Source organism: Callithrix jacchus, chromosome 11, assembly GCF_049354715.1.
Source record: "Callithrix jacchus isolate 240 chromosome 11, calJac240_pri, whole genome shotgun sequence".
Lineage (NCBI taxonomy): Eukaryota > Metazoa > Chordata > Mammalia > Primates > Cebidae > Callithrix > Callithrix jacchus.
The window spans coordinates 96232220-96248541 of NC_133512.1; the positions used below are offsets into that span (position 1 = coordinate 96232220).

The 16322-nt window shown below is 41.4% G+C and overlaps 1 protein-coding gene across 3 annotated transcripts in view; it reads right to left on the reverse strand.

The window, feature by feature from the left end:
* GALNTL5 (polypeptide N-acetylgalactosaminyltransferase like 5) overlaps positions 1–16322 on the reverse strand; it is a 66046-nt gene that overhangs the window by 38978 nt on the left and 10746 nt on the right. For all 3 annotated transcript variants that reach the window (XM_035254334.3, XM_078343427.1, XM_078343428.1), the window contains exons 3-4: positions 14832–15117; positions 10644–10764 (exon numbers count right to left, since the gene is read on the reverse strand). In XM_035254334.3, the coding sequence (XP_035110225.3) occupies positions 10644–10764; positions 14832–15081 (371 nt within the window). In that variant the 5' untranslated portion in view covers positions 15082–15117. The remainder of the gene's footprint in view (positions 1–10643; positions 10765–14831; positions 15118–16322) is intronic.

Genomic DNA, 16322 nt, shown 5'->3' on the forward strand with positions numbered 1-16322 from the left:
CATCATTGTTACCTCTGCAATCACATGGAAAAGGGGAAAAACAGCGAGAAAGGAGGGCTGGACAGGCAATCCTACAGGCATCCCGGACAGTCCCCTCAGGGAACTCACAAAATGAAGTCACCAGGGAAGGAGAGGGCCTTGTCCTGGTCCTCATTTTTATCCAAGACAAGATGAAGACATAGAAGTCACATCCACTGAGTGGAACTAACATCAGACTCAAAGGAATGGAGAGCCTGAGGGACAGGGCCAAGGAAAGACCGGAGCAATGGGAATGACGCCACCTGCACTTGGGTCTGGAACGATGAGTGGAAAATGCAGCTGTGCAGAAACATGTGGAAAAACAATTAAAAGGCCTAATGGCTCACACCTGTCATCCTGGCACTTCAAGAGGCCGAGGTGGGTAGATCACCTGAGGTAAGATGTTCGAGACCAGCCTGGCCAACATGGTGAAATCCTGTCTCTACTAAAAATACAAAAATCAGCCAGGTGTGGTGGCACATGGCTGTAATCCCAGGTACTCAGGAGACTGAGCCCAGAGAATTGCTTGAACCCAGAAGGCAGTGAATTGAGATCGCACCACTGTACTCCAGCCTGGGTGACAGATTGAGACTCCATCTCAAAAAAAAAAAAAAAAAAAAATCCAGTAAGATCACTGAGTTATGAGAGAGAAATAGGAGAGAAAGAGAAAACATGATGCTAGCCTCAACTAAGAAAAGGCCAATACCATGAATAAGAGAAGCGGTGGTCCAGAATGACTGGTGCTGCTAAAATCGCACCTGTGATGTCATGGTCAGTCCTGGGTGTATCACTTTAAGAAAACGGCAAATAAACTGTGTCCCTTCAGTTTGATGATGGTGGAGGAGCCTGAAAGTCACATGAGGACTCAAGATCCCCAAGAGAACCTGGTGTGTGTGGGTTTCTCAAAAATAGATCAGGGCCAGCGCAGTGGCTCACGTCTTTGGGAGCCTGAGGCAGGCAGATCACTTGAGGTCAGGAGTTTGAGAGCAGCCTGGCCAACACGGTAAAACCCCATCTCTACTAAAAAAAAAAAAAAAAAAAAAAAAAATTTAGCAAGGTGTGGTGCCAGATGCCTGTAATCCCAGCTACTCAGGAGCCTGAGGCAGGAGGATCACTTGAACCCGGGAGGTAGAGGTTGCAGTGAGCCTCCACTCCAGCCTGGGCAACAGAAGATTTCACCACTGCACTCCAGTCTGGGCAACAAAAGCGAAACTGTCTAAAAAAAAAAAAAAATCAATGCATGTTGCTACAGTGTGTCTATAACAACTCTCCTGACCTAAGTAAACTATTTTTAAGAGTAAAAGTAATTTGGATGGCCTTTGGTTGTCCTCAGTGAGCTGATGTTATAAATTTGCTGACCTTCTTCGGGAGGCTGAAGCAGGTGGATCACGAGGTCAAGAGATCAAGACCATTCTGGTCAACATGGTGAAACCCTGTCTCTACTAAAAATACAAAAAATTAGCTGGGCATGGTGGCACGTGCCTGTAGCCCCAGCTACTCAGGAGGCTGAGGCAGGAGAATTGCCTGAACCCAGGAGGCGGAGGTTGCGGTGAGCCGAGATTGCGCCATTGCACTCCAGCCTGGGTAACAAGAGCAAAACTCTGTCTCAAAATAAATAAATAAATAAATAAATAAATAAAATAAATTTGCTGGCCTTATATATTAATAATAGTTCAGTACAAAGTAGGACTGTTTCAGGTTGAATCATGTCCTCCAAAATTCATAAGGTAAAATTCTAGCCCCAGGACCTCAGAATGTGATCCCATTTGGAAAAAGAGTTGCTGTGGAGATAATTAGTAAGATGAGCTCATTAGGGTAGGCCCTAATCCACTGTACCTCATGTTCTTACAAAAAGGGGGAATTTGAACACAGAGGCAGATGTATGCAAAGGGAAGACGACGTTAAGAGTTCCAGGGAGAAGATAAGATGGCTGCCTTCAAGCCAAGGGGACATGTCTGGAACTGACCATTTCTTTACAGCTCCTAGAAGCAACAGACCTTGCCAACACCTTGGTTTTAGACTGCTGAGAGGGATTAGTTTGTGTTGTCTAAGCTACCCAGATGACGGTACTTTCTTACCGCAGCCCAACCAAACCAATACATGGATACCACATTTTACCATGCGTCAGTCTCCCCTGGGGTTCTTGCTGACTGCAGATGCTGACTAAGGAGATCTGGGGTGGGATCTGAGATGCTAAGAAGCTCCCAGGGGCTCTAAGGGCCTTTGGTTTTCAGACCATATTTTGAGTGGAAATGGTCTAGCGGGCACAGGCACTGTTACAATGACAATCTTTTAAGCACGTTAGAAAAATGTGGTAATGGATGACTGATAAATTAATTTTTTTTTTGAGACAGTCTCACTCTGTCACCCAAGCTGGAGTTCAATGGCGTGATCTCAGCTCACTGCAACCTCTACCTCCTGGGTTCAAGAGATTCTCCTGCCTCAGCCTCCTGAGTAGCTGGTACTACAGGTGCACACGGCCACACTTGGCTAATTTTTGTAGAGATGGGTTTTCACCATATTGTTTAGGCTGGTCTCAAAACTCCAACCTCAGGTGATTCACCTGCCTCAGCCTCTCAAAGTGCTGGGATTACAGGCGTGAGCCACCACACCCAGCTGATAAGCTAATGTGTAAATGGTGGTTTACTTGTTTAAATAGAATTTTAAAAACTTGATTTTTCTAAATAATTTTTGGATTAGAGGAAGTTGTAAATTATATAGAAATTAAAAATAAAAGCCTATCATATTAAAATCTAAGAGATATGACTAAAATTTTAATCAGAATAAAATGAATATTTATAAATGCACAACAAAGAGGTAAAATAATCAAACTAACTTTACAAACTACCAAAAAAAAAAAAAAAACAGGATAAACCAAAAGAAAGAAAAATGAACAAATAAAGATAACTAGATAGCTAGAAATTAATGAACTGGAAGACAAAAAAGTAAAATTGGTGAGTATAATCAAAAGCTTGTTTTTTGAAAGACAAAACAATGCATATCAAGCTTAAAAAGGGAGTGGGAAAATATACAACAAAAAAATGAGGAAGAAGGTGTGGTTCCAGTGGAGATCCTAATAATTAGGGAAATAAGATATACAACATTTTGCCAAAAAATTTAAAAACAGGTGGAATGAAGTTTTATGATAATAGTGTCCTAAATAGCCCCTAGAAATAGAAAGCTTGAGTAGAACAATAACCTTGGAGAAATCTGGCAGTTTCTCAATGTCTACCACTAAAAAATGCACTGGTGGCCAGGCGTGGTGGCTCACATCTGTAATTCCAGCACTTTGGTAGGCAGAGGCCAGTGGATGACCTGAAGTCAGGAGTTCAAGACCAGCCTGACCAACATGGAAAAAACCCCATCTCTACTAAAAATACAAAATGAGCCGGGCATGGTGGCGCATGCCTACAACCCAGCTATTCGGGAGACTGAGGCAGGAGATTCACTTAAACCCAGGAGGCAGAGGTTGTGGTAAGCAAGATCGTGCCATTGCACTCCAACCTGGGCAACAAGAATGAAACTCTTGTCTCAAAAAAAAAAAAAAAAAAAAAAAAAATGCACTGGTGATTCATAATTACCAAGCACATGCTATTTCAACATAATAGGTAATTATCATATTATCCCAACTAGTTTATAGTCAAAAACTCTCAAATTCAGTTTATAAAGCCAGTATAAGTCTGATATCCAAATCTGATGAGGATAACACAAAAAAGAAAAACACAAATCAGGATTTAAAAAACTTGAATCGTACACAGACTTATTTTGAAGAGAGAAAAATAAGGTCTTGGCCTCCAGAGATGAATTGTTAACTTTAAAGTTTCTTAAATATGTGAACTTAGGAGCTCAGAATCTCCTTGTGCTCATAAGTTCATACACAGCCAAAACCAAAACAGTTAAAAATCATGAAATATGGCTAGAAGGGTTAAAATCAAATAAATTAATATTAATTTCAGGTTGGGTTCTGATGAAATGACATGACCACTTATAACTTATTTTCCACTTGCTATAGGAAAGTTAATTTCTTAATTTGACTTGACTCCTACTATGTGGCGTGTGTTTGCTTAAATCTCTCAGTCCTGCCGGGTGCAGTGGTTCATGCCTGTAATCCCAGCACATTGGGAGGCCGAGGCAGGCAGATCACCTGAGGTTGGGTGTTCGAGACCAGCCTGACGAACATGGAGAAACCCTGTCTCCACTAAAAAATACAAAATTAGCCGGATGTCGTGGCACATGTCTGTAATCCCAGCTACTCGGAGGGCTGAGGCAGCAGAATCGCTTGAACCTGGGAGGCAGAGGTTGCAATGAGGTGAGATCATGCCATTGCACTATAGCCTGGGCAACAAGAGTGAAACTCTGTCTCAAAAAATATCTCTCAGTCCTATTTTTGTATGTGAAATATTGTTTTAAAAAATTCATGCCGGCGCGATGTCTCATACCTGTAATCCCAGCATTTGGGAGGCCAAGGCAGGGGGATCACAAGGTCAGGAGTTTGCAACTGGCTTGCCCAACATGGTGAAACCCCATCTCTACCAAAAAAAAAGTACAAAAAATTTAGCAAGGCATGATGGCGGGCACCTGTAATCCCAGCTACTTGGGAGGCTAAGGCAGAAGAATTGCTTGAACCTGGGAGGCAGAGGTTGCAGTGAGCTGAAATCATGCCACCGCACTCTAGCTTGGGCAACAGAGCAAGAATTCATCTAAAAAAGAAAATCTATTGGCCATACTGTAAAGTAACTTGTTATAACATGTAATTTATGTATTTGGTCTGTCTTTGTTTGACATCATTTGTATAATGTACTAATATTTTTATTACCTACTGAAATTCAGTGAGACTAGTAACAAGCTGTCCTCCTGAATATATATTTATTAAAAATAATATATGAAAGTGGGAAGATGAAATTTTAGAATCGTCCTGGATAATCTCAGTAAGAATCTGCAGTCTTCTGAAAATATATACATAAATCTCCATTTGAAAAACATGATTAAAAAAGCAAGACCTAACTTATGCTGCCTACAAGAAACTCACTTCACCTTCAATGATATACAAGGGTGAAAAGTGATGAGTTGGAAAAAGGTATGTCATGCAAATGGAAACCAGAAGAGAGCAGAGTACTTACACTGAAGTAAACCAGATAGTCCAAAACTGCAAAAAGAGATAAAGAAGGTCATTTTATGTAGTGATAAGGGGCCCAATTCATCAAGAAGATACAACAATATTATATTGCCAATTGATAGTATACTACTAAGATACAACATCAAGAAGACATACTGTAAATATATCTCTACCCAACATCAGAGAACCTAAATATATAGAGAAAACGTTAAAAATCTGAAGAGAGAAATAGATTGCAATAACATAATAGTAGGGGACTCAATACCCCACTTATACCTGTGTACAGATCATCCAGACAGAAAATCAATAAGGAAATACTGGGCTTCAACTATACTTTATTAGATCAAATGGACCTAACAGACACATTTAGAGCATTTTATCCGACAGCTGAAGGGCATACGTTTCTCCTCTGGTGCACACGGGCCATCCTCCAGGACTGATCAAATATTAGGCCACAGAAGAAGTCTTAACAATTTAAGATTGAAATCATATCAAGCATCTTTTCTGACCACATGGTATGAAACTAGAAATCAGAATGGGATAAATTTCAGAAAACTCACAAATATATGGAAATTAAACAACATGTTCCTAAACAACCAATGGGTCAAAGAAGAAATTTTTTAAAAGACAGTAAGATAGAAATTTAAAATATCTTGACAAATCGAAATGAAAAAAAATACCAAAACATATGGGATGCAGCAAAAGCCGTACTAAGTTTGGGGATTATAGGAATAAACACCTATATCAAAAAAGAAGCAAGTTTCCAAATACACAACCTAATGTTATACCTGGAACAAGAGAAAGATGAGCAGACTAAGCCCACATTGAGTAAAAGAAAGAACACAACAAAGGGCAGAAATGAATGCCATAGAGATTCGGAAACGAGAGAAAGACAAACCAAGCCAAAAGGCGGGTTTTTAAAAGGATAAGCAAATTCGACAAACCTTTAGCTAGACTAAGACAAGAGAAGAGTAAAAACAAAACAAAAACAGGACCAGAAGTGAAAGAGGCGACATCATTGACAGCACAGAAACACAGAGAATAAAAGACTCCTATGAACAATTACATGCCAACAAATCGCACAACCTAGAAGAAATGAATAAACTCCAGAAACATACGACCTATCAAAACTGAATCGTGAAGAAACTGAAAATCTGAACAGAGTAAAATGAGTAAGGGCATTGGATCAAGAATAAAAATCTCTCATCAAAGAAAACCCCAGGACCTGATGGCGTCACTGCTAAATTTACTTGAAGAATGAATTCCAATCCCTTTCAAACTCTTCCAGAAATTTAAAGAGGAAGAAACACTTCCAAACTCATTTTAGGAGACCAGATTACATTTTTTTAGAAAGTAAGGCAAAGCTAAAATGAAAATTCCATTTAATGAAACAACATGGCTATTACAATAATGGCTAAAAATCTGGTTGGACTCCAGACAGTGGTAGCTACGCTTAGAAGTGGATTTTTAAATGTAGTAGTGGGTTCTTTGTACAGAATTGAATTTCCCAGTAAAAGTTGTATTTTGAATATTAAAACTGCTAAGTCCACTTTTCTTTTTGGACAAATCTCTCTAAATGTTCTGCTTTTTGAACAGTAATCATGTGATACAGAAAGGAAGCAAAAGCAATGACACTATTTTAGAAGGTGAGATTTAGGGAGAATAAATGATAATACAGAGAGAATTTCCTAACTCAAAAGATATTTTTAAGTATTGAGCTTTGCAGAAGATAAATATTCAGTTCAGTGAAACACTGTTATCTAATATTAATACCATGTTCTATGGTTTGAGTAAATTTATATTTTTATTTTATCATGACCCAGATACATTGTGTCATCATGTACAAACCCTACATCTCTTGAGTGTGCCACAGCATAAGTGATATTTGTAGCTTCAAATGTTTGTGTTGCACACAAATTGCAACAAGGCAAAGCGGCCCCACTTTCTCCTGTTTCCTGGATATTCCTTAACGTAAGTATTTCTCATTTAAAGGAGAATACTAGCCCTTTTGGTCTGGAAACCATCAGAACCTAAAAGATACTAAAAAGGCATTAGCACATACACACTACAACACAGACGAACCTTGAGGGCATTATGCTGAGCAAAATAAGTCAGTCACAAAAAAAAGACAAATACCGTATGAATTCACTTATATTAGGAACTTAAAGTAATCAAATTCATAGACACACAAAGTAGAATGGTGGTTCTAGGGGGTGTTGGGGTGGGAAACAGAGAGTTGTTGTTTGATGAGTATTGTATCAGCTGGTTTTCACACTGCTATAAAGATGCTACCTGAGACTGGGTAATTTCTAAACAAAAGAGGTTTAATTGACTCACAGTTCCACATGGTTGGGGAAGCCTCAGGAAATTTACAATCATGGCAGAAGGTGAAGGGGAAGCAAGGAACATTTTACACGGTGGTGGGGGAGAGAGCACGGGGGAAATTGCCACTTTAAACACCATCAGATCTCATGAGAAGTCCCTCACTATCATGAGAACAGCATGGGGGAAACTACCCCCATGATCCAGTCACCCCCTACCTGGTCCCTCCCTTGACACCTGGGATTACAATTCGACATGAGATTTGGGTGGGGACACAGAGCCAAACCATATAATTCTGCCCCTGGCCCCTCCCAAATCTCATGTCCTTTTCACATTTCAAAACCAGTCATGCCTTCCCAACAGTTCCCCAAAGTATTAACTCATTCCAGTATTAACTCAAAAGTCCAAGTCTCATCTGAGAAAAGTCTCTACCTTTTATGAGCCTATAAACAAGTTAGTTATTTTCAAGATACAATGGGAGTATAGGCATTGGGTAAATATTCCCATTCCAAATGGGAAAAATTGGGCAAAACAAAGGGGCCACAGGCCCCATGTAAATCTGAAACCCAGAGGGGCAGTCATTAAAATTTTTTTCCTTTTCTTTTGAGATGGAGTCTTGCTCTGTCACCCAGGCTGGAGTGCAGTGGTGCAATCTTGGCTTGCTGGGTTTAAGCAATTATCATGCCTCAGCCTCCTGAGAAGCTGGGACTACAGGTGCGCGCCACCATGCCTGGCTAATTTTGTATTTTTAGTAGAGCTGGGGTTTCACAATGCTGGCCAGGTAGTCTCAAACTCTTGATCTCATGATCTGCCCACCAAGGCCTCCCAAAGGGCTGGGATTACAGGCGTGACCCATGGTGCCTGGCCCCTAAACCCTAAAGCTCTGAAATGATCTCCTCTGACTCCATGTCTCATATCCAGGGTACACTGATGTAAGGGTGAGCTCCCAAGACCTTGGGCAGCTCTGCCTCTATGGCTCTGCAGGGTACATCTTCCACAGCTGTTTTCGTGGGCTGGTGTTGATTGCCTATGGCTTTTCCAAGTGCACGGTCGATCTACCATTCTGGGTCTGGAGGATGGTGGCCCTCTTCTCACAGCTCCACTAGGCAGTGCCTCAGTGGAGACTATGTGTGGGGTCTCCATCCCCACATTTCCCTTCCCCACATTACTCTAGTAGAGGTTCTCCATGAGGACTCTGCCCCTGCAGCAGGCTTCTGCCTGGACACCCAGGTGTTTCCATATATCCTCTGAATTCTAGGTAGAGTCTCCCAAAGCTCAACTCTTGTCTTCTGCGCACACAGGCCCAATACCACATGGAAGCCACCAAGGCTTGGGGCTTGCACCCTCTGAAACCACAGTCTGAGTTGTACTTTGGCCCCTTTTAGCCATGGCTGGAACAGCTGGGACATAGGGCACCTTGTCCCAACGCTGCACAGAGCAGTGGGGCCCTGGGCCTGGCCCACAAAATCATTTTTCCTTCTAGGTCTCCGGGCCTGTGATGGGAGAAGTTGTTGTGAAGATCTCCAAAATGCCCTTGAGACATTTTCCTCATTGTCTTGGCTATTAACATTCAGCTCCTCATTACTTGTGTAAATTTCTGCAGCTGGATTTGGCTTGAATTTCTCCCCAGAAATTGGGTTTTTCTATTCTATGCATGATCAGCTGCAAATTTTCCAAACCTCAAGTTCAAAGTTCCATAGATCTCCAGGGTAGGGGCAAAATGCCACCAGTCTCTTTGCTAAAGCATAATGAGAGTCACCTTTACTCCAGTTTTCAACGAGGTCCTCATGTCCATCTGAGACCACCTCAGCCTGGACTTCACTGTTCACATCACTATCAGCATTTTGACCAAAGCCATTCAACGAGTCTCTAGGAAATTCCAAACTTTCCCACATCTTCCTATCTTCTTCTGAGCCCTCCAAACTGTTTCAGCCCCTGCCTGTTACCCAGTTCCAAAGTTGCTTCCACATTTTTAGGTATCTTTATAGCAGTGCCCTACTCCCAGTACCAGTTTTCTGTATTAGTCTATTTTTACACTGCTATAAAGATTCTACCTGAGACTGGGTAATTTCTAAACAAAAGAGGTTTAATTGGCTCATAGTTCCACATGGCTGGGAGGCCTCAGGAAACTTACAATCATGGTGGATGGTGAAGGGAAAGCAAGGCACGTCTTACATGGTGGCAGGTGAGAGAGAGTGCAGTGGAAACTGCTACTTTAAAAACCATCAGATTTCATGAGAACTCTCTCACTATCATGAGAATAGAATGAGGGAAAACACTCCCATGACCCAGTCACCTCCCACCTGGTCCCTCCCTTAACACCTGGGGATTACAACTCAAGATAAGATTTGGGTGGGGACACAGAGCCAAATCATATCAGGTACAGAATTTCAGTTTGGAATGGTGAGAGAGTTCTGGAGAAGGATGGTATCGAAGGCTGCACAATGTGACTGTCCACATTGTACATTTAAAAAGGATTAAAATGGTAAATTTTATGTAAGGTTTATTTTATCACATAACATAATCATTAGGTTAATAATCATGAACATAATGATTGTTAATACAATGATTGAAGGAACTTTTTTGGGGGGGGAAAAAAGCAGATTTGGGGGGAAAAAGGCAGCTGTGCAGAGCATTTTGTATCAGGAATGAATGCCCCTTTGGCCAGAAGCTATTACTGGTGATTTAATAAAAAGATCTGGCCGGGAGTGGTGGATCACAGGGTCAAGAGATCGAGACCATCCTGGTCAATGAGGTGAAACCCCGTCTCTACTAAAAATACAAAAATTAGCTGGGCATGGTGGTGCATGCTTGTAGTCCCAGCTACTCGGGAGGTTGAGGCAGGAGAATTGCTTGAACCCAGAAGGCAGAGGTTGCGGTGAGCTGAGATTGTGCCATTGCACTCCAGTCTGGGTAACAACAGCGAAACTCCGTCTCAAAAAAAAAAAAAGATCTGTGAGTAACTCAATTCTTGGAAACTTCTAGAACACATTTTGTGCCCATCAAAAAGATATTCTCCATACTATAAGCATTAGAATCTTGAAATAGAATCTTGATATTATCTGAATTCAAGTCCTAAAAATAGGAATCTATATTATAACATTTCTATCTAGTATGCTAAAATTAAAATCTGATTAGTAATTGTTTCCTATCTGTCTATCTAGAAAATGAGAGAGAGAGAACATACATTTTATTCCTGGTATCTGGCACTTCTCTCTCGATGCCCAAGCTTCTACTGATAATTATATTGAATCCGTATTTTAAAAAATCTTTATGAAGTTCTGGGTTTGTATGGTTAAAATCCACACCTGCAAGAAAAGGTAATTAGAGTCATATAAGTAAAGGGTTACTAGCAGCGATGCAGGAAAGGAAAGATCTAGAATAATTTTTTAAAAGAACCAGAATAGAATTCAGAAATCAATCTGTGCAAAAATGGTGAAATAATTCTTGATAAAGGTGGGCGTTAGGGGGCATTTTGCATTGCTATCCCGAGGCTGGGTATTTATAAGGAAAAGAGATTTATTTGGCTCACAGTTCGTGCCAGAAGCATGCAGCCAGCATCTGCTGCTAGTGGGAGCCTCAGGCAACTTCCAGTCTTGGCAGGAGGCAAAGGGGAAACAGGCAAGTCACATGGCAAGAGAGGGAGCAAGGGGTGGGGAGACGGCAGGCTCTTTAAACGACCAGCTTTCCCATGAGCTAACAGAAGCAGGGCTCATTCCTGTAGGCCGTTCATGAGGGATCTGCCCACGTAAACCAGACACATCCTGCCAGCCTCCACATTCAACACGGTGGGCCAAATTTCAACATGAGACATGGAGGGGGTAAATATTCTGATATCAGTGGGGAAAGGGGAGTTTATCAACAAGGGGTGTTGATCAACTGGATATCTGCAGAAAATAACCTACATGTGATGGTCCATTTTCAATTCTAAGTGCCTCAGTATAGGTTTAAGCAGAGAAAGAGAGAGATAAAGAGATAAATTTCTCTATTTCCATAGATAAACAGAGAGATAAAGAAGCCCGAATGTCCTGAGCCACACCCCCACCCCGCCCCTTCCTGCTTTCCCTTTCACCCAGCGGCCAGGCGTCTCTCCATCAGGGCACCTTCAACAACTCCCTCTCCACCCACCAAAGAATTTAGTTTAGGCTAGCTTGCAGCATAAATAATAGTACCCTTTTTATCAGCCAAGTGCAGCCACTAGGGCTATAAATCAAATGTTTAAAGAATCCTGAGACGGTCGCAGTGCATGGTGGGCTGCAATAAAATGCAGGAGAAAGGCCAGGCGCGGTGGCTCAAGCCTGTAATCCCAGCACTTTGGGAGGCCGAGGCGGGTGGATCACGAGGTCAACAGATCGAGACCATCCTGGTCAACATGGTGAAACCCCGTCTCTACTAAAGATACAAAAATTAGCTGGGCACGGTGGCGCGTGCCTGTAATCCCAGCCACTCGGGAGGCTGAGGCGGGAGAATTGCCTGAACCCAGGAGGCGGAGGTTGCGGTGAGCTGAAAACGCACCATTGCACTCCAGCCTGGGTAACAAGAGCGAAACTCCGTCTCAAAAAAACAAAACAAAACAAAACAAACAAACAAACAAACAAACAAACAAACAAACAAACAAACAAAAGCAGCAGAAAGACCCTGAAGAACATACTTGAAGTCCCTGCCTAATAATCAACAGGCGATGTCCGGGAGGATTGTGACCCTGCCGCACTCAGTCTATGAGGAGCCGGGAGTCGCCTGCGCACTAGGGGATAAATTGCTTGTTGAAACTGCGCTGGGTGCGCCTGTGGGCCAAGCAGCCGATCTCGCATCACTGTCATTAAAAGTCTCACTTTCACTCTTCTCTGGGTCTCTGAGTTCATTCTTTAAGTTTGGATGGGCGAGTTTGTTTCTTACAATATCCATATGGAAAAAATGAGCATTGATTTTTACCTCACGTCGTCACAACAATTAACTCGAAATAGATCATGGCCCTAATGTGAAATCTGAAACTTTAAATTCATTTCCAAAAGAAAACATAGAATGAAATCTTTGTGAACTTGAGGTAAGCAAAGGTTTCTAGAGGAAACATAAAAATCATGAATCATACAGGAAAATGTGAATTGAACAGCATGAAAATGAACGTTGTGAGACATGTTAGGGACTTATGAAATAAAAAATCCAAAATTTTAAAATGTAAAATTGTGCTTTTTGAATAACACCGCTAAAGAGAATAAAAAGACAAGCCACAGATTTATACAACATATTTGCAACTCACATATTAAGAAACTTGAATATTAAGAATATTTAACTCTTAAAAATCAAGCAGAAAAGTGCCCCATTTAGAAATAGACAAAGGACTCCATAAGACACTTTATAAAAGAAGATATATTAGTGGTTATTAAACACACAAAAAGGTTCTCAAAATCATTAGTCATCGGGGAATACGAATTAAAACCAAAGTGATGAACTTACTCATCCATTAGAATAACTAAAATGGAGAAATTGCACCGTGTCAAGTATTGGCAAAGATCCAGAGGAAATGGGGTTCTATACGCTCATAGAAAGTGGCCCAGCTACGTTGGGGAACAGTTCGGCCACCCCAATACTTGTTTCACTTGGCATATAATCAGGCTCTACTCACTTCCCGAAAGCAACACTGTCCCCCGCACTCATCCTTGGTTTGCTGTTTCTCTGCCTTCTGTCTCCATCCGAGTGGTAAGACTGAGAGCCAGAATTAGGGCGTGACCTCGGGGACATGAGCAGGAGACCTGCAAAGGGGCTGTCGTGTGTCACACACTAGAGTAGTGCTTAGGTAGAGTTTCAGGCCAACACCTACCTGGTCATCTAATGGGAGGGCTGTTCAGAGCAGGGATCCACAGAAACTTAGGCCTATATGTTAAGGCTTTAATTTCTATTCTTATTTTCTTTATCTTTCTTAGGGTTTATTTTGTTAAACTGAGTATTTATATTTGTATTTAATTAATTTATTTATTTTGAGATGGAGTCTCACACTGTTGCCCAGGCTGGAGTGCAGTGGTGAGATCTCAGCTCACTGAAATCTCCACCTCCTGGGTTCAAGCAATTTTCCTGCCTTACCCTCCCGAGTAGCTGGGACTACAGGCGCCCACCACACCCAGCTAATTTTTGTCTTTTTAGTAGAGACGGGGTTTCATCTTGTTGGCCAGGCTGGTCTTGAACTCCTGACGTCGTGATCTGCCTGCTTGGCCTCCCAAAGTGCTGGGATTACAGGCATGAGCCACTGCTCCTGGCTGTTTTTATTTTTTTGATACAGCATCTCTCTCTGTTGCCCAGACTGGAGTGCAGTGGCCCAGTGATATTTCACTGTAACCTTGACTTCCTGGGCTCAAGTGATCCTTCCACCTCAGCTCTCCAAGTAGCTGGGACCACAGGCCTGCACCACCACACCTCGAAAGTTTTTATTATTGTTTTTGTTGAGTTGGGATCTTGCTATGTTCCCCAGGCAGGTCTTGAACTCCTGGACTCAAGTGATCCTCCTGCCTCGGCCTCCCAAAGTGTTGAGATTACATGTGTGAGCCACCATGCCTGGCAAAACTAGGTGTTCATGTGTGGGAACATGGGAAAATAATCTTATGAACATAGTGATGAGAAAAAAAAGCAAGTTCCAAAAGGATATGTCTATCAGAATATCTAAAAATATAGCAAAATACAGAACACTATATTTTTCTTAGGGATAATATACAAAGGAAGTGGAAGAGACATGCATGAGAAAGACATCCATCACTTCAGATCAGAAAACCTATGAGGGCAGGGTGCAGATGGGAGGGAGGTAGAGTTTTGTTTTTTTTTTTTGAGATGGAGTCTCACTCTGTTGCCAGGCTGGAGTGCAATGGCACGATCTCAGTTCACTGCAATCTCCACCTCCTGAGTTCAAGCGATTCTCCTGCCTCAGCCTCCTGAGTAGCTGGGATTACAGGCACGCGCCACCACGCCCAGCTAATTTTTGTATTTTTAGTAGAGATGGGGTTTCACCATGTTAGCCAGGGTGGTCTTGATCTTCTGACCTCGTGATCTGCCCATCTCGGCCTCCCATCTGTTGGAATTACAAGTGTGAGCCACCATGCCCGGCCAGAGGTAGAGTTCTTACTGTACTATTAGAACTTATTTCTTGGAAAAGCAGAAAGCTATCTGAAGCAAACATAGCAAACTATATTTAAAATGAGAAAGTTAAGTGGTAAATGCATACATACTTCTTGTATTATTTTCTATATATTAATATATACATATATAAAATAATTTATTACTTAAGAAGTAAATTGCTTGAAAAAGGATATTCTCATACTCTTCCAAATATTAAATATTGTGGTATATTTTCCCCTTAAAACGGCTAACAGAAAAAAATCAAAATACTTACCCAACATAGAATTTGCTTTATCTTTACCAGGGATTTTGACTATTACACGTGGTTTTGGTATTTGCTCTGAGCCATAGATAATTTGCTGATGTACTTTTTTTCCAGGGGACCAAGCTGACAGAGGCTCATGGCTTTCCTTCTGCTGGTCGCTCACATGATCATGGCGGAAATATATGAATAACAGAGCTGTCCAAATCCCAACTATCAAGGACCCATAGAATAAACATCGACTTATGGCATTTCTCATCATAAACCTAGCATTTTCAAAGGTCCGTTTTTCAATTTCCTAAATCAGAATGATTTAAGAGAAGCAGTATTAGATATTCTAATGGTTGGTAGATCATCTATTTGGCTTAAATTCCATTTTTAGTGTTTTTAAAACAAATCATTTTCATTGTCCTTATCATAAAAAGTGTGTCCTTATTTCTATGAACACAAACTCCTAAAACTGATATTCCTAAGATTACTTAACATCAAAATGTATAACATGCTTATAAAACATCCGGTGTCATTTCAAGTCATTGGCCCATACTCCTGTACATAGAGAAAATAACGTCAAAGAAGGCTTCCTCATCCCTTATCCATGTCCAGTCCACCTTGGAGTGACAGTATGGGTCTCTAAAAAATCTGACTTGACATCAAGCAGCTTGTTAAAAATGTAAAAACACCTTTGGGAGGCCGAGGTGGGTGGATCACGAGGTCGACAGATCGAGACCATCTTGGTCAACATGGTGAAACCCCGTCTCTACTAAAATTACAAAAAATTAGCTGGGCACGGTGGTGCGTGCCTGTAATCCCAGCTGCTCGGGAGGCTGAGAAAGGAGAATTGCCTGAACCCAGGAGGCGGAGATTGCGGTGAGCCAAGATCGCGCCATTGCACTCCAGCCTGGGTAACAAGAGCAAAACTCCATCTCAAAAAAAAAAAAAAAAAAATGTAAAAACACACAATATTACATGCTGGAAATAAAAGGGCAAGGAGTACTGTGGCCTCACACTGATGAAAGGCACAGTGGTGCAATCAGTTTGGCAATGTCTAGTCACGTTGAAAATATGCAGCTCCATCCTGAGGAATGTATCCTAAAGAAAATGTCCACATGAGAAGCAAGGAAAGATCTCAAATCGAAGCCCTATCATCAACATGTAAAGAGCTAGAGGAGCAAGATAAAAAAAAACTCAAAAGCTAGCAGAGGACAAGAAATAACTAAGATCAGAGCAGAACTGAAGGAGATAGAGACACAAAAAAACTCTTCAAAAAATCACTAAATTCAGGAGCTGGTGTTTTGAAAAAAATCAACAAAATAGACAGACCACTAGCCAGATTAATAAAAAGGAAAAAAGAGAAGAATCAAATAGATGCAATAAAAATGATAAAGGGGATATCACCACTGACTACACAGAAATACAAACCACCATAAGAGATTACTACAAACAACTCTATGCACATAAACCAGTAAACCTGGATGAAATGGAAAAATTCCTGGACTCTTGCAC